This window comes from Electrona antarctica (genome assembly GCF_951216825.1).
Source record: "Electrona antarctica genome assembly, contig: scaffold_140, whole genome shotgun sequence".
Taxonomy (NCBI): Eukaryota; Metazoa; Chordata; class Actinopteri; order Myctophiformes; family Myctophidae; genus Electrona; species Electrona antarctica.
The window spans coordinates 69,198-95,404 of record NW_027637610.1 but is presented as its reverse complement, the minus strand read 5'-3'; the positions used below and the strand labels follow the sequence as shown (position 1 = coordinate 95,404).

The 26,207-nt window shown below is 47.7% G+C and overlaps 1 protein-coding gene across 1 annotated transcript; it reads left to right on the top strand.

Annotated features, from left to right (window-relative positions):
- Positions 1 to 380: 380 nt before the first annotated feature.
- Positions 381 to 25,974, top strand: LOC306918780 (uncharacterized protein; the record flags this gene model as incomplete). The annotated part of the gene is made up of 5 exons (XM_079531644.1): positions 381 to 506; positions 11,718 to 11,848; positions 15,257 to 15,747; positions 19,732 to 19,978; positions 25,672 to 25,974. The coding sequence occupies exons 1-5, from the start codon at positions 419 to 421 to the stop codon at positions 25,972 to 25,974; spliced, it is 1,260 nt and encodes a 419-aa protein (XP_079387770.1). The 5' UTR covers positions 381 to 418.
- Positions 25,975 to 26,207: the final 233 nt, after the last annotated feature.

Sequence of the window (26,207 nt, the reverse complement as noted above, 5' to 3'; positions counted from 1 at the left end):
TCCTATCCAATGCACCTGTGTGATATTAGGAGGTTAACATGACCTGTAGAATGCAGCTCTGTGGGTTCTGAGTTAATTGTATTAATGATCCTTAGCCAATGGGATGCTCCTTGCCATGTTGATTAGCAACTCATATTGTCTGGGGGGTTTGCTGGCAGTGTGAAGTGAAGCAGCTTGGGAGCAACACAGTTTTTGACCACACATACACACACACAGAAAGGAAATAAGTTTTTGTATTGTTTTTTGATCAAAGTAAAGAACCTTTTTTTGTACAATACTGTGAAGAACTCCTTTTGTGCGTCAAGCTTTTGCCCTAAACGTAGACTGCTACATTTAAGTGTGCAAACTTAAAGAAGAGGAAGTTTGCCACTACATTCAAAGTCAAAAACTTTGCTCAAGAACAAAGAAAGAAAAGAAAATGGATGTTTCTGACCAAAGGAGGGCATCGAAACCCACAGAAAGAGCACTGGAAGGCAGACTCAGCAGGTTCATTGCAACAAGAAGAGGTAAATTATCTCAACTTTCTACCATGATAAAAACAATGGAAAATTTAAAACTGGATTGCTCAAATGTGAACGTTGTGGAAGAGATGCTAAGAAACAACTTTTGTAAAGCAAATAAATAATTTGAAGACATTAATGCCGAGGTGATTGATAGCTTTATAATTATGATAAAACCAATTAGTTGCATATAAAATGCAGAAGGGACAATTAATGATTCACCAAGGATATAAAGGACTGTATATCTGAATTATTGAGCTGCACAGAGCTAAACTATAAAAATACTTTTAAGAAAGTATTAAAGTACTGATAAATACTCAGCACCACAACACTAGGCAGAGAGCCTATGACCAAGTTAACAATTAGCTTTAACAGGATTACTTTAAGCAGAGAGATCAACATCCAAATGTTGATCTGAGCAGGAAATACTCTTTTAGAAAAAACCGTATCCAATAAAAAGATGAAACCACCAGGAAGAAGGATTGTCCAGTCCGAGCAATATGATTAATGTCTATTCATTTTCAGATCAGAGAGACAGAACAGATCCACATACAGCCAAATTACAAAAAACTCTCACCCTGTGCGACAAACTGCACAGGGTTCTCTCTTTCGAACAATTCATTTCACAGGCATTAATACTGTAGAATACGTCAATTGTTGATACACCTTCATTGGCTGAATACACAGTTAGTTTCCGCTATTCCACGCTGGCACTGGTTGTCAAGCGCTCATTGGACCAGCACATGGATGATGAGACTGATATTGGGACAGCTTCCTTAGTTCCGTCATGGAGAGCCATAAACCGGGAAAGCACTGAGGCTGGCGTTGCTATGGCAACCTGAAGATAACATGTCTTTCCCTGTTCGCTGTAAACTCTCGACAGAGAGAAATACTCTTATCTACTTTCTCACTAGGCACCAAGGTCAAATACATGCAGTGTTATATCCAAATAGACCTCTCAGTATGCCAGCTAACTTTTGACTGGGGACAGACAGTGAATCTGAACTTGGCGTCAGGCAATCCATAATATAAATATGATAAAATAATATAAAGGATAATATAGGGCTGAGATGATTAGGCACGTGGATGGTGACATGACATAAATAGGATAAGGAGAACAACCCAGAGTAAACAGGCAGTAGGCTGATGATAAAACTGATGGTAACAGGGCAAGATGACAAAATATGAACACGGTCTGGGCCAAAGGGAAATTGACAATTCCATCCACAAAAATACCAAAGTAACAGATCTACCATAACTCAAAATTATCTATCAGTGATATCCTTGCTAGATGAAGATGAGGGACAAGCTGATCAACAAAATTGGTATGAACCCAAATCAGCACCCATAAATGACTTTGTGGAAAATACAGAGAAATGGTGTTCTGTAATGTGGACAAAATTAAGAGAAGAAAATGCTTATGCAAGTGAATGTCCAGCAGACACGCACCATGAAGATGATGTACGTGTAGAGGACAGCGTGTCTCAAGTTAATACAGTACAGACAACCAGTAAGAGAACCCTAGGCTCATCTGCTGGCCATAAGTCATCAGCTTCATCTTCAAACACAAAGTCTTCACGGTCCACAGCGACCAAAGTGTCAGCAGCACGTATTAGGGAAGAAGCAGAGCGTGCTGCACTGATCGTACGTTCCGCTGCCTTAAAAGAAAGACAAGCACTTGAGATTGAAGAAGCACAATTAAAGGCTAAAAAGGATCAACTAGAGGTTGATGCTGCAATTGCTGCATCCAGTGCAAAGCTCAAGGTGCTTAAAGAATATGATGATGATGTCAAAGAAGGCAGTTGCACATCAAGTAAGCGCTCACAAAAGAGAAGTGAGGCCAGGCCAACTTTAAGTGTTGCTGCAGGAGGACACGTTTCAAGCAGACCAGTGCAACCTGCACAAAACACGCAGCAAGATAAATCTCATGTTTTTGATTATATTCTGAGATCAGTTCCAAGCACGCCGATGCAACTTGCACAAAACATGCAGCATGATCAATCACATGATAATGGTTACAGTCAGAGACATGCAACAAGCAGACCGGTGCAGTTTGCACAGAATACACAATATGACCAATCTCATGGTTATGGCTACAGTCTAGGACATGTTTCAAGCAGACCAGGGCAGCCTGCACATGACCAACTTCACAACAGCAGTCATATGCAGTCAAGAAATAAGGAAAGTGAGCTGTGTCAAGTTATGCAAAGGCAAAACGTGATTACTGAAATGCTTGTTAAGCAACAGGCTATGTCTAACCTCCCTTGCAAGGACATTCCAGTGTTTACAGGTGACCCTCTCACTTACAAGTCCTTCATCAGGGCTTTTGAGCACACTGTGGATAGCAAAACAGACAGTTTGAAGGACAAGCTTTACTACTTGGAGCAATATACAAGTGGGGAGCCACAGGAGCTCGTTCGAAGCTGTGAGCACATGTCGGCAGACAAAGCCTACAAGGAGGCGAGAAGGTTACAAGGCATTATGGAGACGAACTTACTATAGCCAATGCATATCTGGATAAGGCATTGAAATGGCCTCAAATCAAGTCTGAGGACGGCAAGGCATTAAGTGCATATGCCCTGTTTCTGATTGGCTGTAGGAACTCCATGGCTGACATAGAATTCATGGACGAATTGGATAATCCTACGAACATGCGGGTGGTCGTGTCAAAGTTACCTTTCAAACTTAAAGGGGGAACGACATGCCCCGAAATTAATATTGCTGATACTGTACATCACGTGGTCTGAATGAAAACGGTTTCGACCTGCACGCGGCTGTATCTCAGGCTCTGACGTGACCTAGCATCTAGGCGAGCTGAGTGGCTAGCGCATTTCAGGCTACTAGTTTTGAGGTCACGTTTAGCTCCATACTGGGCGAAAGTGTCATTCAAAAAATTATTTTTTCGATCGAAACTCTTAGTTAGAATGCAATTGAGGGTTGCGTGGGGTTTTTTAGGGGAAATGCAGCACAAGCGCAAATTTCGGGCTCGAGTCCCACGTTCCCCCGGTCACCAACTTGCTTCTGCCCGCTCTGAGCCCCGCAGCGGGACTACGGACTACGGACTGTCTGCTGTTACCTCTGCCCGCTCTGAGCGCTCTCATCCCCGCAGTGCATGTCTAATGTACCGCTGTTCTATTCCCTTCCTTTCTTCCCCACACACTCACACACACACACACACACACCGATATGGGGGGCGGGACCTCTCTCATACACACACACACACACACACCGATATGGGGGGCGGGACCTCTCTCATACACACACACACACACACACACACACACACACACACACACACACACACACACACACACACACACACACACACACACACACACACCGATATGGGGGGCGGGACCTCTCTCATACACACACACACACACACACACACACACACACACACACACACACACACACACACCGATATGGGGGGCGGGACCTCTCTCATACACACACACACACACACACACACACACACACACACACACCGATATGGGGGGCGGGACCTCTCTCTCTCTCACTCACACACACACACACACCGATATGGGGGGGCGGGACCTCTCTCTCACTCACTCACACACACACACACACACACACACACACTCTCGCACACACAATCCAATTCAATTCAAAGGGCTTTATTGGCATGAGAAAACATACGTTTACATTGCCAAAGCAGAAAGCACAATACAACAATACAGCAATACACTCAAAAAAACAATATGTACATTTGAACGTCAGAATCTTCAATAGATCAATTTCTATATTGTACCAAGATCACTGGATGCAGGTATAGTGCAGGAATATACACAATGATTAGTCTTTAGGGTGGTTGTGTTCCGTTTGATATCCTTCTCCTATCACAGCAACTCACGAATCTTGCTGCTGTGTTTGCACATTGTTGTACTTCGCCCAGCAGATATGGGAGTTTTTTGTCATTGTCTCTTGTCTCCACCAGGCCGAAGGCATGGGGAGAGAGTATGTTTTGCACTCCGTCCGTGTGTCCGTCCTTCCTTCCGTCCGTCTGTGTACAGCTAATCTCCGGCACCGTTAACCCGGTCGATGCCAAACTTTGCACACACACTCCCTGGATGCCAACGATGAACCTCTGCCCCGCATTTTCCAGAACGGCCTGTTATAGCGCCACCATGAGGCAGCTTTTCACATGTTTTACCTAAAACTGCACCGATCTGCGTGAAACGTTGCATGCACACTCCCTAGAGGCCAAGGACAAACCTTTGACCTGCATTTTCCGCATCTACCTTTTATAGCGCCACCAGGAGGCCGACTTTTGTAAAACACATTGTTTGATATTACTCCTCCAGATTCTGTCCAAAAATTTCACAAATCGTTACACAGTATCTCTATGGTCATGTGCTCAAGTCGGATCTGTCCGATATTTCATATTCCATCCTAATTGGCTATAATTGGCTTTCACAGTTTGCAAGATTGCCCCGTTTTGAACAAAAGCCTCAAATCATGAACGCAGCATGCAATTTACGTGAAATCTTTCACACATTTTCTTACTGGGCTGAGGAATATATCCCACCCTTTTCACATTGGCCTGTTATAGCGCCACCAACAGGTTGATTTTTGCAAAACACATTTTTGGAACAAAATGCCTCAAATCATCCAATTGCCATCAAAGGCAAACATGTTTATATTACTCCTAAACATTTTGCCAAACATCTCACACAGTCCTATCCTCCTGGTGGAGACCTGTGCCCAGAAGGGCACTTTTTCTAGTTGGTCATGTTTTCAAAATCTCCGTGTGTGAAGTCTGTGGGAAGTATGTGTCTCTGATGTCTTGGTACAATGGACAGATGGTTAGGAAGTGTAGCTCGGTTTCCACTTCATTTTGTGTGCAGTGGGTGCATAGTCTGTCTTCTCTCGGGATACAGGTCTGCCTATGACGGCCTTTCTCGATCGCAAGACTGTGCTCACTGAGTCTGTACCTAGTTAGGATGTTTCTTTGTTTTGGGTCGGTCACGGTGCTCAGGTATTCTGCCACTGCGTATTCTCTGTTTAGGGCCAGATAGCATTCTAGTTTACTCTGCTTTTGTGTTGCTTCTTTCCAATGTGTCAGGTAGTTTTCCTTTTGCTGTTTTATAATTTGGTTTAGTCCAATGGGTTTTCTATCTCGTGGCTCTGTTTGTGTTTGTGCCCGGAGTTCCAGGGCAGCTGGCCCTGGAACTCTGAGGGCTGAGGGGGGCATCTCTCAAGAGTTTCGCTGTGTGTGAGTGCCTTGTTATGGAGTGCATCTAGGTCGCTTTCTTTTAGGTGGTTGTAGAACTTAAGTGCTCTCTTTTTTATTTTGATTATGAGTGGGTATCGTCCTAATTCTGCCCTGCATGCATTATTTGGTGTTTTTTGCTGGGTACGGAGAATGGATTTGCAGAATTCTGTGTGTAGGGTCTCGGTTTGGTGTTTATCCCATTTTTCAAGGTCATGGTTTGCTAATGGTCCCCAGATCTCACAACCATAGAGGGAAATTGGTTCTATCACACACACACACACACTCCATCACGTCTTGCAATGGAGGACGGAATCTGGCACCATTAGCGAAGCGTTATTTGAAGTGGAGCAACCATCATTGCCCTACCAGTTTGAACCCCTGCCCTGGCTTCTGGCTCAGCAGCTACGGAGGCAGTTGATGGAGCGGTCGGAGGTGTGAAGCCATGGCCGCTGATTATCGCATGGGTGACAAAGCTTGGTAAATAAACACAACTCTTCGCGTTCACAACAGCTATACACTACACAGGCTAAAACATATCGATATAATCAACTTGGTAAATGAACGTCACCCCACTTGATCTAGTAAGAGTATATCTGTTCCAACGTGGGCTTTGTGAAATACTGTCCCCCAAAGAAAATCTGTGCTGTAGCCCTTACTTTTCTATGGAGAGCCAACACAAGCACAGGGGACTTGTGATAACTGGCATAAGTGTTATAAGAGTTTTTATATACAAAACGTTTAGACATTTTAGTCCACTCACAGTGACTCACTCACAACATTTATACACAAAGTACACCCTGGCTTCTGTCTGGGAGATATGTGGGTTAGTGCTTTGATTCTAATTATCAGTATACACCCTGAAGTGAAAGGAAATATTTCTGAAGGATCAAAATAAATAAAACACAAAGGTCATGTATTGCCTTTAGACAATCAAAACCAGTTAGAAATATTACATACAATACAGCATTGAATGTGATATGTCACTTCATGTTGATATGACACTATCAGGAATGAAGCCAGAATTGGAGATGAGTAGCCTACCATGTTTTGTTGGAATGTAAGAATACTAGTATTATGAATTTCAGGCAAAAATACCTGCCAATTTATTTTATTACCCACCCATGTTTAAATTAATTGCATTACTAAAATCTGAAGAACAAAAAGTCATAAGTCAATTTATAGAATTGGGTGCTTTTCTGAAAAATGTTCTTCCACTGTTCAAATAGTGAATCTGTGCTCCATACCATGTGATTGTGGTCGTGATAAAATGATGATGAAATGAGGAAATTGTCAAAAAGGTTGCAGATCCATGCACTTGACTGCAGCAGGTCACCCCCATGACCTCAATGCTGTACTGTCAACATAATACATAAATGTTTTGAGTATAATAGACAAACTAATTTTGTATCATGATAGGAAATTGAAATGTAGTACTAGTATATGATGAATCTAAAAACATGTCTCTCCAAATACAGGTCATGCAGCTATTACAGGCACCTGGGATACAGCAAATTTGTCCGTTGGTGTTGGAGTTACCTGGGCTGCTTTGTCCTCCCATCCTGTGTTGATTCGTGTGAGACATGAAATCCCCAATGCTCATGATTCACCATAGAGGTTTTTTGGCCCCTCTTGGCTTCCAATAACAGTTTTATAAATTACTCTTCAGTATTGTTTACTTTCAATTAATTATCTAAAAGTATTCCTGTTTTTCATTCATTGGTAGAATGTTCCCACACTAGTGAAGTTTGTAAAGGAACCACAGCTAATATTTCATGTTATTGCTGTCCACCTACCGTAATTCCTTTATTGGTTGTTGTTATCTCTGCCCTACCAAGCTTATGTAGATTATATGTTGGTGTGTTGGTTATCTGCAGCCTACCAAGCTGTGGATTCTGAACATTTATTTGATTGAATATGTATTTGTTTCCCTGACACAAAAGGGGGAAATAACTAACTAAATAAACATATCAATATCAGTATTGGCTAAATTGTTATCGGTGTCAGCCAAGAATTTCCATATCTGTGCATCCCTAATCAAAAATCATTATTTATTCAGCATTTGACCCAGACTACCATTTGAGATTTTAGCCTCTCAGAAGACCCAAGACATAGAATATTGTTGTTGTTGGATAAAATGTTGTTCACATTTCCATGCTGTATTGATGTATCATTGTAGGAGAGATGACAGACGTTGAGCAAAATAACAATTCTACATCATACCCATTTAGGACTGAGACCAGATTCTACTAAATGTTTTCTAAATCATTTTCTGAAAAACCTGTTTCTATAAAAGTGGCTTTCAAACTATTTCATGTCAAGGACCCCAAAATATGTATGTAATTGGCCGTGGACCCCAATCTTAAAATGATGTTTCAGGGACCTCCCAGAAACGTTCGCTGTGAATGAATATTATATTCAAAGATTGGCACTCATTTTCAAGATTTTTCAAAAAGGTTTGTTTTATGAGCTTGTTGATCTATTCTATGTAGATCTGCTATTTTTCAATAGCTAAAACAAAATGTGTGTATAGTGTAAGTATAACATAATGCACCAAACGGGGTTCCTGTCCTGAATCCTGAATTGTAATGCAGTGCAATAATTGTACTCTTGAGAGCATAAAATTAAACCAAATGGACCAGATCTATATAGGGTCCATTGGTAATGGTTACCAACTCTCCATTTAGCTGGGCCCATGGGGACAACCTGGAATCCCCTCAAGGACCACTAGTGGTCGGGGCCACTGGTTGAAAACCACTGCATTGGACATGGTAAAACAAAATATCAAACAATTATATTTATACACAATATATTTATTGTATTTCATTACAAGAAATTAGGACTCTGGTAGAGGGGGCAGGTTGAAATGCTTGTCCTTGGATCCAACATAAATACCAGAATCTTCGTGAAGACGCATGAGGGAACGACCGTTCTGATGAGCTCTGCCAGACATCCCTAGCACCAACGGACAAAGTTCCGGTAGGCTGTGTACCGGTACTGCCTATTGGGCAGAGAAACAGACTGTGAGACATGATTTACTGTACATGGGCTTTGATGGTAAGATTTTTGTACAACTGTGATATAATGACTTGAAACGACAACCACATGCAACGACGTTAGAGTACAGTATTGCATCCCAGAGTCTAAGGATGTCATTTTCACTTCAAACTGCAATGATGCAAATAACCTGCATCCTGGGCTATTTGCATCATTGCAGTTCCAAGTGAAAATGACATGGTGTCTTTTATTGACATGCTATATGTGAGACATGACAACAAAGGTGATATAAGTGAAAATTAAATAGTTTTGTTTGTAAGATGACTGTTAGTTCGTTCTATTGGAATAATGGCATGGTTCTGTGGCAAAATAAACAATAGCCTATGCAACAATTCTGGTATGTGCTTACAGTCAAATATGTTAATAATGGCATGGTTCTGTTGTGAAGTTACACCACATAGTTGCAATGTGATTCACACGACGTTATACATCATTGATTGATTGACATTTTTATTCAGCTTGTAGAATGGGTATAGGCCTACATTTCAAGCACAAGTGAATACAACAAGAAGATGAAACCAGAAAAGCACCAAGACTGGTTTGGTTGTTTACATGGGGATGAAGTTTCATCCGAGTCACATTCAACATTAGCTCTGGTCCATAGCTCTAATGCCAGCAAAGGGCATTAGGGCTATTGACCAGAGATAATTCAACATGTATATATACTATACACGATGCAATACTGAATATGATAAAACAGCATGGTTTCTACATGTCACACATACCCCCATTTATTATGTCTTATTGGTATTTTTTAGCCTGTGTAGCATAGGAGCAGGATGATATAGTTGGCTTTTGATTGATTGATTGAAATATGATGGCGAAGTTGTGTTTATTTACCAATCTTTGTTGCTCCACCCCGTTGATATCTTCCACGTTCGATCTTGGGATGAATGAGTCCTCAACCTCAACCTGAAATGTCGCTTCGCTTCGCCCACAATGCACTGCGAGTGCATTGGCACATATCACATACTATGAAAGCAGTGCTTGGTGAGGATCATAGAACAGGAAACTGAGCTTAATAATAATTCATTTTCGGTTTTAAATGCATTTACTTTTTTTGCTGTTTGCCTGGGACGTCCTCATGACCGCGGTGCCCGTGGGACGTCCTCATGACCGCGGTGCCCGTGGGACGTCCTCATGACCGCGGTGCCCGTGGGACGTCCTCATGACCGCGGTGCCCGTGTGTTGAAACACAGTCCGGCCCTCGACCAATTTCTTTATTTTGGCCCACTGTGTATTTGAGTTTGACATCCCTGGTCTACATTGTAAAATGGTACTGTGTGAATTGTATTGCATTAGATCAGTAGGTGGTGCTCAAAGTGTGGTCCGGGGACCGCCCTGGGGCAGCACAGGTACAAGCCAAGCTCACAGCTGTATAGATCTGCTATGTTTTTAGAAAAATCTTGACATTCATCGCACATCGTGTGTGTGTGTGTGTGTGTGTGTGTGTGTGTGTGTGTGTGTGTGTGTGTGTGTGTGTGTGTGTGTGTGTGTGTGTGTGTGTGTGTGTGTGTGTGTGTGTGTGTGTGTGTGTGTGTGTGTGTGTGTGTGTGTGTGTGTGTGTGTGTGTGTGGACCAGCAGTGTACATTAAAATAAATAAGCATACAACCTTTCAACAACAAAATTATTTTTATTTTATATATTTTTTTGAATTTTAAAAGGACAGTTTCTCACAACAAAAGTAAGAACATATGATATATATATATATATATATATATATATATATATATATATTGACCAACAAGTGACGGCTCTACATTCATTCACTGATTGGTTTGTGTCTATAATAACTTTGATCTCACAAGAACACGTCACGTGGTGAAGACTTCAAAATAAAAGAGAAATAATAAAACGGTTGAATGAACAACGTTGTCAGTTCAGCCTCCAGCAGTCTCCATAGCAACAGAGTTAGACCCTCCCCATTATGCAAATGAGCGAGGAGGAAAGCACTTTTCTGACCAATCCCAGGTCAGAACAGACTTATGACATGGGGGTTCATTTTTGCCTTGACGGGACTTGATAGGTTGACGTTCCCCATCACACAGTATATTATTTAACATAGTTGTATAGCTGTCGTAACTCATTCGTTTTTAGTTTATTAATATTACTCAGATTATTCATATTTTAAGTTAATTCAAGGCCATTCTCAACATATAGGAACATTTATTCCTAATGTGTCTTACTCTTAAACCTCAAACAAAACACGCGTATATCATATGTAACATATTGTATAGCTGTCATAATTAACTTAGTTTATTATTCATATTTTAAACTTAATGAGATTAGATTTCATTATGATGAAAGGTTCACTCAAGGCCATTAATTCATTCCTAATAATAATGTGTCTCTAAACCTCAAACAATAGACGGGGGCAAAAAAAAGTACCCTATGCTGACGTAATGGAATTATGCAATAGTAATAAATCAATGTAGTGAAAGGAAGCTGTAGCAGCCTGTATGCAGGCAGCGTGCGTGTCCGTGCGTGGCCGTGCGTGGACGCACATTTACGCACGACTGGAGGCGGTGGTGGTGCCGTTGGAAAACAGACGGATGGATCATGTACGTGTCGTGTCGTCGTCTCGTGCAGCCGGCTGAGAGAAAATAATAATAATAATAAATATCACAACAGAATAAGACAATATTAGACCACCGTTCGATCTCAATATACGGATTAATTAATTCATTCAATAATAAACTGGAGGAAACTATAACTAGACATTTTGGTGAGGTTGTTGTTATCATGGGCAGAAGGCGGACACTGCTTTGAGGGGCGCGTGCGTGTTCGTATAGGCTACCGTGACGTGACGTACTGTAGGCTACTGTACCGTTTATATAGCTCCGTGCGTGAAGAGATATGGGGGAAGAAGACATGATGGATTTAAACGAAGTCTCCTCTGACCTACAGAGATCTCCTCCTCCTCCAGATGATGGTGATGAAGATGAAGATGATGGTCCTCCAGATCTCAGTGAGATGAAGCTGGTCTCCTCTTCATCCTCCTCTTCCTCCTCCTCCTCCTCCTCTCCTCCGCTCATGGACACTCTGGTCATGGGCACGGTGAGCGAGCGGGACATCTTTTACACGTCACGTTGTTTTAAGACCTATACATGGCTTCTTATATAAAATCAATCGGCGCAGCACGAAGCGATCGAGCTTGTAGATCTGCTATTGTCTTTATTGTTTTAGTATAATACTAAATGCCTTCCATTATAGACATCAGTGGTTCTGATGATCACGAAAAAATGTATTAAAAAAAAGAAGGAAAAAAAAGAAAGCAGATGTACAATATGTCACCACGGCACAACATGACATGCCGTGAGCTTGTAGATCTGCTATTTGTATTTATTTATTTGTTTCTACTAAATGCCTAGTGGTTCTGATATTCAAATTAAATAAATAGCAGATCTACAAGGTAGATAGACTACTGTCTATGTATGTGATGTATTGCCATGATTTTTGTTCTTGCTTATTGTAAGTCGCTCTGGATTAAGAGCGTCTGATAAATGCCTAAATAATTGTCTAGGCATAAACAATACGTTGAATCGTATTATTAATAATTGTCTAGGCATAAACAATACGTTGAATCGTATATTATTAATAATTGTATAGGCATAAACAATACGTTGAATCGTATTATTAATAATTGTCTAGGCATAAACAATACGTTGAATCGTATATTATTAATAATTGTCTAGGCATAAACAATACGTTGAATCGTATATTAATGTAGGTCTGATTGTGTTTAACCCATTTAGACCCGACGTCGACATTTAAAAAACGTCTTCTAAAGACAGTTTTCTGAAATACCTGTTTCTATGTTCTTTTGGGCAGCGGTGGCCGAACGGTTTGCGGAGCGGTCTTGTTATCGGAAGGTCGCCAGTTTGAATCCCCGGACCGGCACGTTAAAATTACCACCGCTGAAGTGCCCTTGAGCAAGGCATTGAACCCCTACCATGAAATGTTCTATGAGCAGGGCCTGGCTGGAAACAAGCATCTCGAGCTTAGTCCATTCACCCTGGGTAAACAAAGAGCTTAGTCCATTCACCCTGGGTAAACAAAGAGCTTAGTCCATTCACCCTGGGTAAACAAAGAGCTTAGTCCATTCACCCTGGGTAAACAAAGAGCTTAGTCCATTCACCCTGGGTAAACAAAGAGCTTAGTCCATTCACCCTGGGTAAACAAAGAACTTAGTCCATTCACCCTGGGTAAACAAAGAACTTAGTCCATTCACCCTGGGTAAACAAAGAGCTTAGTCCATTCACCCTGGGTAAACAAAGAGCTTTGCTTTGCTTTATGTCAGAGAGGTGCTCAATATTTCATGTCAAGGATCCCAAAAATTATGTATTTGGCGGCATTGGCCACCGACCCCCATCTGAATATATGTTGTTCCAGGCAGGGACCTCCCAGAAGCAAAGATTTGAGTTAAAAACGCTCTGAAAGAATATATATATGCAAAGATTTGCGCCACATTTCCGTGATTTAAAAAAAATAGCAGACCTACAAGCTCATAGTGCGGCACTCTGTGCCGTGCTATGAGCTTGTAGATCTGCTATTTTTCGATAGCTAAAGCATAACATAATGCTTAAAACACCAAAAGGGGTTAAATCAGGCTACTGTACATTATACCTCCAAGAACATTTTCCAAAGCAAACATTTAGACGATTCTATATTTATTAATTTTACATTTTGGGGGAAGAAAAATGAATGTATAACCACACCGTTTAGACGTCTCCATTCATTTAAAGGACCACTTCACCACTTTTCAACCTATCTTCATATAATAGGTCCTCACTAATAATCATGATAAAATGGCACAATTTTTTTATACTCAGTCTGTGTCTCATAGGAGGGCTGTGGGCAGTTTAGAAACCGTCCTCCAGTGACATCATCATTAGGCAGATTTTAAACAAGATTTCTTTACAAAAATGTTTAGATTTTCATTATCGTGAGAACGATGGCTTCCATTTTCGCATTGCAACTTTTCAGGACTAGAAAGCCTGCAGTTTCTATTAGCTTGTATTCCCCATCGATGATGTCACTGGAAGACGGTTTCTGAACTGCCCACAGCCCTCCTATGAGACACAGACTGAGTAGAAAAAAATTGCGCCATTTCTTCATGATTATTAGTGAGGACCTATTATATGAAGATAGGTTGAAAAGTGGTGAAGTGGTCCTTTAACATCCTACTATAAATGTGCCACGTCTGTCTGTGTGTGTCTGCGTGCGTGCGTGCGTGCGTGCGTGCGTGCGTGCGTGCGTGCGTGCGTACGTGTGTACGGTTGTAATGCACGTAACTCGAGAACCGTTTGCCCCACCGACTTCATATTCGACGCACACCCCCGCAGGGAGTGCAGTGCCCGGACTTGAGTCGGTCGGACCCACGGTTCTCCAGAACCACCACAAAAGGCTCTGCTCAGTCTCTGCCAGTGGGCCTAATCAGCCTAAATCCCCTCAGCTGTGCAATTTCCAGCCTCTGCCTCAGCCAATTTATTGCCATGGCAACCCCACACCTGACAATTGATTAGCCTACTTAACCAGTCCACTTTTCACAGTCAGTCAGTTAGCCCTCTTCTGACACAGGCAGATACAGAGATCTCCATGTGGGACACAGGCAGATACAGAGATCTCCATGTGGGACACAGGCAGATTCAGAGATCTCCATGTGGGACACAGACAGACAGATACAGAGATCTCCATGTGGGACACAGACAGACAGATACAGAGATCTCCATGTGAGACACAGACAGACAGATACAGAGATCTCCATGTGGGACACAGACAGACAGATACAGAGATCTCCATGTGAGACACAGACAGACAGATACAGAGATCTCCATGTGGGACACAGACAGACAGATACAGAGATCTCCATGTGGGACACAGACAGACAGATACAGAGATCTCCATGTGGGACACAGACAGACAGATACAGAGATCTCCATGTGGGACACAGACAGACAGATACAGAGATCTCCATGTGGGACACAGACAGACAGATACAGAGATCTCCATGTGGGACACAGACAGACAGATACAGAGATCTCCATGTGGGACACAGACAGACAGATACAGAGATCTCCATGTGGGACACAGACAGACAGATACAGAGATCTCCATGTGGGACACAGACAGACAGATACAGAGATCTCCATGTGGGACACAGACAGACAGATACAGAGATTTCCATGTGGGACACAGACAGACAGATACAGAGATCTCCATGTGGGACACAGACAGACAGATACAGAGATCTCCATGTGGGACACAGGCAGATACAGAGATCTCCATGTGGGACACAGACAGACAGACAGATACAGAGATCTCCACAGACAGATACAGAGATCTCCATGTGGGACACAGACGGACACCGAGACCGACGGGCACGTACAGGCCTAGTTGAATGTAACCACAGGTGTGTTGGTGTCTCCTTTCATTTAACATTGCCTGTTCCCACACTGTTTTCAGGTTCCCAGCGCCCCTCTCCTCTCCTCCCAGTCTCCTCTCCTCTCCCCCCAGTCCCCTGTCCTCCCCTCCCAGTCCCCTCTCCTCCCCTCCCAGTCCCCTGTCCTCCCCTCCCACTCTCCCCTCCTCTCCCCCCAGTCTCCTCTCCTCTACCACCACCACCACCACAGGACCCTGACGGAGGAGCAGGAGTTCGCCGAGGGTTTCGTCAAAGCCCTGGAGGACCTTCACAAGCAGAACCATCTCAGCCTGCAGCCTCTGGACGACCTTCACAAGCAGAACCATCTCAGCCTGCAGCCTCTGGACGACCTTCACAAGCAGAACCATCTCAGCCTGCAGCCTCTGGACGACCTTCACACGCAGAACCATCTCAGCCTGCAGCCTCTGGACGACCTTCACAAGCAGAACCATCTCAGCCTGCAGCCTCTGGACGACCTTCACAAGCAGAACCATCTCAGCCTGCAGCCTCTGCCCGGTCCGCTCCCTCACAGCAGGTACGTTGATCCACATCACCTTGATCCACATCACATTGATCCACATCACCTTGATCCACATCACCTTGATCCACATCACCTTGATCCACATCACCTTGATCCACATCACCTTGATCCACATCACATTGATCCACATCACCTTGATCCACATCACCTTGATCCACATCACCTTGATCCACATCACCTTGATCCACATCACATTGATCCACATCACCTTGATCCACATCACCTTGATCCACATCACATTGATCCACATCACCTTGATCCACATCACCTTGATCCACATCACCTTGATCCACATCACCTTGATCCATTTCGAGACTTGAGAGTAAATCCTACGGTCTAGTCCACTATGTCAGATTCAGTAGGGGACGTTGCAGGACAACAGCAGTAGCTGTGTGTGTGGGGTGAGTTTAGTGAATGATAAGGGGACGTTGCAGGACAACAGCAGTAGCTGTGTGTGTGGGGTGAGTTTAGTGAATGATAAGGGGACGTTGCAGGACAACAGCAGTAGCTGTGTGTGTGGGGTGAGTTTAGTGAATGATAAGGGGACGTTGCAGGACAACAGCAGTAGCTGTGTGTGTGTGGGGTGAGTTTAGTGAATGATAAGGGGACGTTGCAGGACAACAGCAGTAGCTGTGTGTGTGGGGTGAGTTTAGTGAACGATAAGGGGACGTTGCAGGACAACAGCAGTAGCTGTGTGTGTGGGGTGAGTTTAGTGAACGATAAGGGGACGTTGCAGGACAACAGCAGTAGCTGTGTGTGTGGGGTGAGTTTAGTGAACGATAAGGGGACGTTGCAGGACAACAGCAGTAGCTGTGTGTGTGGGGTGAGTTTAGTGAATGATAAGGGGACGTTGCAGGACAACAGCAGTAGCTGTGTGTGTGTGGGGTGAGTTTAGTGAATGATAAGGGGACGTTGCAGGACAACAGCAGTAGCTGTGTGTGTGGGGTGAGTTTAGTGAACGATAAGGGGACGTTGCAGGACAACAGCAGTAGCTGTGTGTGTGGGGTGAGTTTAGTGAACGATAAGGGGACGTTGCAGGACAACAGCAGTAGCTGTGTGTGTGGGGTGAGTTTAGTGAACGATAAGGGGACGTTGCAGGACAACAGCAGTAGCTGTGTGTGTGGGGTGAGTTTAGTGAACGATAAGGGGACGTTGCAGGACAACAGCAGTAGCTGTGTGTGTGGGGTGAGTTTAGTGAATGATAAGGGGACGTTGCAGGACAACAGCAGTAGCTGTGTGTGTGGGGTGAGTTTAGTGAACGATAAGGGGACGTTGCAGGACAACAGCAGTAGCTGTGTGTGTGGGGTGAGTTTAGTGAACGATAAGGGGACGTTGCAGGACAACAGCAGTAGCTGTGTGTGTGGGGTGAGTTTAGTGAACGATAAGGGGACGTCGCAGGACAACAGCAGTAGCTGTGTGTGTGTGGGGTGAGTTTAGTGAACGATAAGGGGACGTTGCAGGACAACAGCAGTAGCTGTGTGTGTGGGGTGAGTTTAGTGAATGATAAGGGGACGTTGCAGGACAACAGCAGTAGCTGTGTGTGTGTGGGGTGAGTTCAGTGAATGATAAGGGGACGTCGCAGGACAACAGCAGTAGCTGTGTGTGTGTGGGGTGAGTTCAGTGAATGATAAGGGGACGTTGCAGGACAACAGCAGTAGCTGTGTGTGTGGGGTGAGTTTAGTGAACGATAAGGGGACGTTACAGGACAACAGCAGTAGCTGTGTGTGTGGGGTGAGTTTAGTGAATGATAAGGGGACGTTGCAGGACAACAGCAGTAGCTGTGTGTGTGGGGTGAGTTTAGTGAATGATAAGGGGACGTTGCAGGACAACAGCAGTAGCTGTGTGTGTGGGGTGAGTTTAGTGAACGATAAGGGGACGTCGCAGGACAACAGCAGTAGCTGTGTGTGTGTGTGGGGTGAGTTTAGTGAATGATAAGGGGACGTTGCAGGACAACAGCAGTAGCTGTGTGTGTGGGGTGAGTTTAGTGAATGATAAGGGGACGTTGCAGGACAACAGCAGTAGCTGTGTGTGTGTGGGGTGAGTTTAGTGAACGATAAGGGGACGTTGCAGGACAACAGCAGTAGCTGTGTGTGTGTGGGGTGAGTTTAGTGAACGATAAGGGGACGTTGCAGGACAACAGCAGTAGCTGTGTGTGTGGGGTGAGTTTAGTGAACGATAAGGGGACGTTGCAGGACAACAGCAGTAGCTGTGTGTGTGGGGTGAGTTTAGTGAACGATAAGGGGACGTCGCAGGACAACAGCAGTAGCTGTGTGTGTGGGGTGAGTTTAGTGAACGATAAGGGGACGTCGCAGGACAACAGCAGTAGCTGTGTGTGTGTGGGGTGAGTTTAGTGAATGATAAGGGGACGTTGCAGGACAACAGCAGTAGCTGTGTGTGTGTGTGGTGAGTTTAGTGAACGATAAGGGGACGTTGCAGGACAACAGCAGTAGCTGTGTGTGTGGGGTGAGTTTAGTGAACGATAAGGGGACGTCGCAGGACAACAGCAGTAGCTGTGTGTGGGGTGAGTTTAGTGAACGATAAGGGGACGTCGCAGGACAACAGCAGTAGCTGTGTGTGTGGGGTGAGTTTAGTGAACGATAAGGGGACGTTGCAGGACAACAGCAGTAGCTGTGTGGGGTGAGTTTAGTGAACGATAAGGGGACGTCGCAGGACAACAGCAGTAGCTGTGTGTGTGGGGTGAGTTTAGTGAACGATAAGGGGACGTTGCAGGACAACAGCAGTAGCTACGCAGTGTGCATTCATACAACGTCATACTGGTGTTTTTGTCCAAACCCGCACCACAGACCAATCAGAAGCCACGGGTTGATTTCTCAGTTTTGGCATGTACCCCGTATACCTTTGGAGACGGGAGACTTTCCAGACTGGGTAGTGAAGTGACGACACAAATTCATGGAATTGTGCTGCGACACCTTGTGAGCTTGTAGATCTGCTATTTCTTTTGCTAAAAGTGCCTAACCTCGCGTCACCAGGCTTTCCACCTCGCAGGAAAGCCTATGAAAGCCTATCAAAATTTCCGTGCGAACCGGTCTGTAGCGGATGATATTGTTACGTCGTGTTGTAGTATTGTTCTGTAGTCAACTCATCAGGCAAGAACCATCATCTGGAACTGACTTTCCCTCAAACCGAAAGAATAACAATAAAAGCTCTCGTAGCTTTTATTGAGAAAAGTCGGGTAACGGAAGTTCCAGATTGATGCTTCCTGCCTGACGTCTACAACATGACGTAGCGATATCATCCGCTCCCGACCGGCGGATCATAAACCCGATAAGGAATGCTGCCCAGGATAAAAAGGTTCCCTTGTAGAGATCTCAGCCCCTGTCCCTATTCTCCATATGTAGACCATGTAGAGATCTCAGCCCCTGTCCCTATTCTCCATATGCAGACCCTTGTAGAGATCTCAGCGCCTGTCCCTATTCTCCATATGCAGACCCTTGTAGAGATCTCAGCGCCTGTCCCTATTCTCCATATGCAGACCGCGGCCATCTTACCATATAAGTTAATGGCAAGGTGCTAACTATAGATGCAACTTCTCATTGACAGCCCATTCATCCAGACAGAACAGTCCTGTCTGATTGTATTAAATAACGTCAAACTCACCAACATTGCAGCTGTACGGAAAGCTTGAATTATCCTCCTTCTATCGTCAAAGTGTTTGTTTCATAAAAATCTACTGTAGACATGTTATGAGCTACTTTGTGTAATTTGTCTTAAGGGCTGGAGTTTGGAAGTGCTCGTTAGACATCACTCAACGGCCCAGCGTACCACCTGTTTATAATTAGCACATAATGCAGGAGGCAGCAGGACGTTGTTTTACTGAAAACGAGTGCTTCCAAACTCTGATGGAAACATGGCCGCGGTCTGTACATGGTCAATAGGGTCTAACATGGCCGCGGTCTGCACATGGGCAATAGGTTCTAACATTCTCTCCGTCTGTTGTCCGTCCCTCATGCCTCACAGCGTGGATCCGTCTCCTCACGTCCCCAACGTCGTCCTACCAGATCTACCAGACCTACCAGATCCGGTCTACACCAGTCTGAACAGCTACGCTAGCAGCAGCTCTCCCCTGGTGGACACCTGCATGGTTCCCTTCCTACCTCCTCCCCCTCCTCCTCCCCCCCCCCACCACCATCATCATCATCATCATCATCACCATCACCACCTGACGGCCACGACAGACGAGCCTCAGACGGTCCCCGACGTCCAGGTGAGTGCAGCGACATCGTAGAGCAGAGGTTCTCCATGTGGGGGTCAGGGTGGGGGGTGGGGGGGTGGTGATTGTACCCCAGTATCACTATCAAACTATATATGATTGTACCCCAGTATCTCCATGTGGGGGTCAGGGTGGGGGGTGGGGGGGTGGTTGATTGTACCCCAGTATCTCCATGTGGGGGTCAGGGTGGGGGGTGGGGGACCCCCGAGGGTCAGGGTGGGGGGGTGGGGGACCCCCGGGGGTCCATCGTAGAGCAGAGGTTCTCCATGTGGGGGTCAGGGTGGGGGGTGGGGGGGTGGTGATTGTACCCCAGTATCACTATCAAACTATATATGATTGTCAATATTAGGGATGCCAAAAAGTGACTATCAGCCCAATCGAATAATCTACATCTCTGGTCACATAACCATTATATGTTGAGTGCATGCTTTGATGGTTACAGTTTTATAATCAGTTTTGATGGGTAAACCTTTGTGGAGATCTTCTCAGTTCTCATTATATGCTAGTTACTGCCATTCAGGATGGAGAATTAAATCCATTTGGATTTGGGGAGAAGTAGTTTCATAAGGGGCTGGTATGAAGTACTTGATATAAACAGAAAATGTTCAGTTCACTAGTCTACACTCTACTCTACAACTGCCTTCATTGATTGTCTGTCTGGCAGGCACTTAACAAGCGATCGTTAACTGTGTCTGTTAGAGAGAGAGGCAGAGAAGAGTGGCTTTGCTCAACTTGATTTATACTTATATTCTCCACTCTGATGAGTGAAATTATGAAATATTAAAATCGATTTCGGAGACTCCGATGATTAAGGGGCGACTGTGGCTCAAGAGGTAGAGCAGGTCGTCCAATGATCCATGGGTTGGCGGTTCGAATCCCGGCTCCTCCTGGCTACATGTCGAAGTGTCCTTGGGCAAGACACTGAACCCCAAATTGCTCCCGATGTGCTGGTTGGTACCTTGCATGGCTTCCGCCGCAATCGGTGTATGAATGTGTGTGTGAATGGGTGAATGTAATGCACAATCTATGTAAAGCGCCTTGGATAAAGGCGCTATATAAATGCACCATTTACCATTTACCATTAATCGGAAAATCGATTAATCGGCGTCATCCCTAGTCATCCCTAGTCATCCCTAGTCAATATCACTCCCTAGTCCCTAGTCATCCCTAGTCATCCCTAGTCATCCCTAGTCAATATCACTCCCTAGTCCCTAGTCATCCCTAGTCATCCCTAGTCATCCCTAGTCAATATCACTCCCTAGTCCCTAGTCATCCCTAGTCATCCCTAGTCATCCCTAGTCAATATCACTCCCTAGTCCCTAGTCATCCCTAGTCATCCCTAGTCATCCCTAGTCAATATCACTCCCTAGTCCCTAGTCATCCCTAGTCATCCCTAGTCATCATCACTCCCTAGTCATCCCTAGTCATCCCTAGTCATCCCTAGTCAATATCACCCCCTAGTCCCTAGTCATCCCTAGTCATCATCACTCCCTAGTCATCCCTAGTCATCCCTAGTCAATATCACTCCCTAGTCCCTAGTCATCCCTAGTCATCCCTAGTCATCCCTAGTCATCCCTAACTACAAGTGAAAGTTGCTCTGTACAATGGCAACCTCCAAATGGCAACCGCATCATCATGACTTTCACTCACTTTCTTTTTTTTTTAAGATTTGTTTTTGTTTTTTCTGCCTTTATTGATAGTTATCAGTGAAGATAGACAGGAAAGAGAGAGAGAGAGAGAGAGAGAAGGGGAGAGACACACAGAGACACGCAGCAAAGGTGGTCATGAACGGGACTCGAACACGCGACACGCTGTCAGGCCAGAGCCTGTATGTGGACATGATGTGCCTGGACCGCTAGGCCAGTGGGCGCCTGGACCGCTAGGCCAGCAGGCGCCTGGACCGCTAGGCCAGCAGGCGCCTGGACCGCTAGGCCAGCAGGCGCCTGGACCGCTAGGCCAGCAGGCGCCTGGACCACTAGGCCAGCAGGCGCCTGGACCGCTAGGCCAGCGGGCGCCTGGACCGCTAGGCCAGCAGGCGCCTGGACCACTAGGCCAGCGGGCGCCTGGACCGCTAGGCCAGCAGGCTGCCTGGACCACTAGGCCAGCGGGCGCCTGGACCACTAGGCCAGTGGGCGCCTGGACCGCTAGGCCAGCAGGCGCCTGGACCGCTAGGCCAGCGGGCGCCTGGACCGCTAGGCCAGCGGGCACCTGGACCGCTAGGCCAGCGGGCACCTGGACCGCTAGGCCAGCGGGCGCCTGGACCACTAGGCCAGCAGGCGCCTGGACCACTAGGCCAGCAGGCGCCTGGACCGCTAGGCCAGCAGGCGCCTGGACCGCTAGGCCAGCGGGCGCCTGGACCACTAGGCCAGCAGGCGCCTGGACCGCTAGGCCAGCGGGCGCCTGGACCGCTAGGCCAGCGGGCGCCTGGACCACTAGGCCAGCGGGCGCCTGGACCGCTAGGCCAGCAGGCGCCTGGACCGCTAGGCCAGCAGGCGCCTGGACCACTAGGCCAGCAGGCGCCTGGACCACTAGGCCAGCAGGCGCCTGGACCACTAGGCCAGCAGGCGCCTGGACCACTAGGCCAGCAGGCGCCTGGACCACTAGGCCAGCGGGCGCCTGGACCACTAGGCCAGCAGGCGCCTGGACCACTAGGCCAGCGGGCGCCTGGACCACTAGGCCAGCGGGCGCCTGGACCACTAGGCCAGCGGGCGCCTGGACCACTAGGCCAGGGGGCGCCTGGACCGCTAGGCCAGGGGGCGCCTGGACCACTAGGCCAGGGGGCGCCTGGACCACTAGGCCAGCGGGCGCCTGGACCACTAGGCCAGCGGGCGCCTGGACCGCTAGGCCAGGGGGCGCCTGGACCACTAGGCCAGGGGGCGCCTGGACCGCTAGGCCAGCGGGCGCCTGGACCACTAGGCCAGGGGGCGCCTGGACCACTAGGCCAGGGGGCGCCTGGACCGCTAGGCCAGCGGGTGCCTGGACCGCTAGGCCAGGGGGCGCCTGGACCACTAGGCCAGGGGGCGCCTGGACCACTAGGCCAGGGGGCGCCTGGACCGCTAGGCCAGCAGGCGCCTGGACCACTAGGCCAGGGGGCGCCTGGACCACTAGGCCAGGGGGCGCCTGGACCGCTAGGCCAGCGGGCGCCTGGACCACTAGGCCAGGGGGCGCCTGGACCACTAGGCCAGGGGGCGCCTGGACCGCTAGGCCAGGGGGCGCCTGGACCACTAGGCCAGGGGGCGCCTGGACCGCTAGGCCAGCGGGCGCCTGGACCACTAGGCCAGGGGGCGCCTGGACCACTAGGCCAGGGGGCGCCTGGACCACTAGGCCAGGGGGCGCCTGGACCACTAGGCCAGGGGGCGCCTGGACCGCTAGGCCAGCGGGCGCCTGGACCACTAGGCCAGGGGGCGCCTGGACCACTAGGCCAGGGGGCGCCTGGACCACTAGGCCAGGGGGCGCCTGGACCGCTAGGCCAGCAGGCGCCTGGACCACTAGGCCAGGGGGCGCCTGGACCACTAGGCCAGGGGGCGCCTGGACCGCTAGGCCAGCGGGCGCCTGGACCACTAGGCCAGGGGGCGCCTGGACCGCTAGGCCAGGGGGCGCCTGGACCACTAGGCCAGCAGGCGCCTGGACCACTAGGCCAGCAGGCGCCTGGACCACTAGGCCAGCAGGCGCCTGGACCACTAGGCCAGCGGGCGCCTGGACCACTAGGCCAGCGGGCGCCTGGACCGCTAGGCCAGCAGGCGCCTGGACCACTAGGCCAGCAGGCGCCTGGACCACTAGGCCAGCGTGCGCCTGGACCGCTAGGCCAGCAGGCGCCTGGACCGCTAGGCCAGCAGGCGCCTGGACCACTAGGCCAGCGGGCGCCTGGACCGCTAGGCCAGCAGGCGCCTGGACTGCTAGGCCAGCAGGCGCCTGGACCACTAGGCCAGCAGGCGCCTGGACCACTAGGCCAGCAGGCGCCTGGACCACTAGGCCAGCAGGCGCCTGGACCACTAGGCCAGCGGGCGCCTGGACCGCTAGGCCAGCAGGCGCCTGGACCACTAGGCCAGCAGGCGCCTGGACCACTAGGCCAGCGGGCGCCTGGACCACTAGGCCAGCGGGCGCCTGGACCGCTAGGCCAGTGGGCGCCTGGACCGCTAGGCCAGCGGGCGCCTGGACCGCTAGGCCAGCAGGCGCCTGGACCTCTAGGCCAGTGGGCGCCTGGACCACTAGGCCAGCAGGCGCCTGGACCGCTAGGCCAGGGGGCGCCTGGACCGCTAGGCCAGCAGGCGCCTGGACCACTAGGCCAGGGGGCGCCTGGACCGCTAGGCCAGCAGGCGCCTGGACCGCTAGGCCAGGGGGCGCCTGGACCGCTAGGCCAGCAGGCGCCTGGACCACTAGGCCAGCAGGCGCCTGGACCACTAGGCCAGCGGGCGCCTGGACCGCTTGGCCAGCGGGCGCCCCCATAACTTTCACTTTCAACAACTGTCTGTCATGGCAGCTTATTGGTTACAACCGAAAACAGACTTCCGCTTCAAAATAAGAGCCACTTGTAATGATTAGTCAAACGTATAGTTTTATTTCTAGGTCTAGGACGTAGATAGACATTTTATTTTGTAGTATGTGACACCAGCGCTGGTCCACCCACGCACGCACGCACGCACGCACGCACGCACACACACACACACACACACACACACACACACACACACACACACACACACACACACACACACACACACACACACACACACACACACACCTGGATACTAGATACTTCCTTAATGTTAACTAAGTCCACACCCACAACACCAGAGGGAGTGCAACAAACCATGTACAACCCAGATTTGGCACAAACAAGGGACTAAATTATTTTCGCTCCTATGCCACCAAAATGTGGAACGCCCTACCAACAGTCATTAAGACATGCAAATCCCTTGACTCCTTCAAAAACGCTCTCAAAGGGCACCTACGGATGGCTGCAATTCGAAACTGGCCTCCCTAAAATCTGAATCCCCCCCCCCCACCGCCCACCCCTTTTTCCCCTCACTGTATATGTTTCTTTTCCCTTTTTACCTCCTTTATGATGAATTCCTGTTCTGTTCTTTGACTATATAGAAGTGTCTATTTGTACGTCTCTAAATGTTTTGATGAATTGAACAAGTGTAATGCTTAATTGGGTCGTCCACTCACAGTTAACAGTCTTTGTATTGAGTTTGTGCTTGAAATGTACTGTAATTCTGCAAACTGTTAATAAATATTTCAATCAATCAATCACCTGGAATGTTTTAGTGGTAGTCTAGTTTTAGTCGACTAAATCAACTGTAGATTTAGTCGACTAAAATGCATTTTGGCGGGCCTTGATGCCGTCGTAATGGCTGATTTCACACTTGCTGAAAATAGCCGATCTACAAGCTTGTAGATCTGCTATTTTCAGCATGCAACCAAGTGTAAAATGACTTATACTGGATCTCTTGTCCACTAGTCCCTTCCTAACATTTTAGCCTAGTTTTCATTTGTTGACGAAATTGTCATTATATTCAGTCTTATAGTTTTATCATCATAGCTTAGTTTTCACTTAGTTTCCATTTAGTTTTCGTCAGTGAAAAAAGGCAGTCGACCAACATTTTTCATCTCGGTTTTAGTCGACGAAAACAACAAACCCTGCCTTCCAGTTAAAACGATCCTTCTGTTCCCCGTCCCACCAGAGTCTGTGCGGCGACGCCCCCAGCCCGCCTCCTCTGTCGCCCGTCACCGCGGCGGCGGTGGAAGTCCCGGAGCGGAGCGTCAGCAAGGCGGAGCGGAAGCGCCTGAGGAACCGCATCGCCGCCACCAAGTGCCGTAAGCGGAAGCTGGAGCGGATCTCGCGGCTGGAGGTCAAGGTTCAGAGCCTCCGCGAGCAGAACACGGACCTCAGCTCCACCGCCAGCCTCCTGAGGGACCAAGTGGACCACCTGAAGCAGAGGGTCCTCAGCCACGCCCACAGCGGCTGTGAGGTCACTGTCCACTAGCCTGGGGTCCGCCTATATGCTTCCTTTTTTTTTAAAAGATATATTTTTTGGGGCTTTTTTCTGCCCTTTATTGATAGGTTGAAAGTAGATTGACAGGGGATGGGGGGGGGGGGGGGGGGGGGGGGAGACACGCGGCAAAGGCCGTCAGCCTGGCTCAGCAGCCTCTAGAGGCCCAGACGGTTGAGCTAACCGTCAGCCTGGCTCAGCAGCCTCTAGAGGCCCAGACGGTTGAG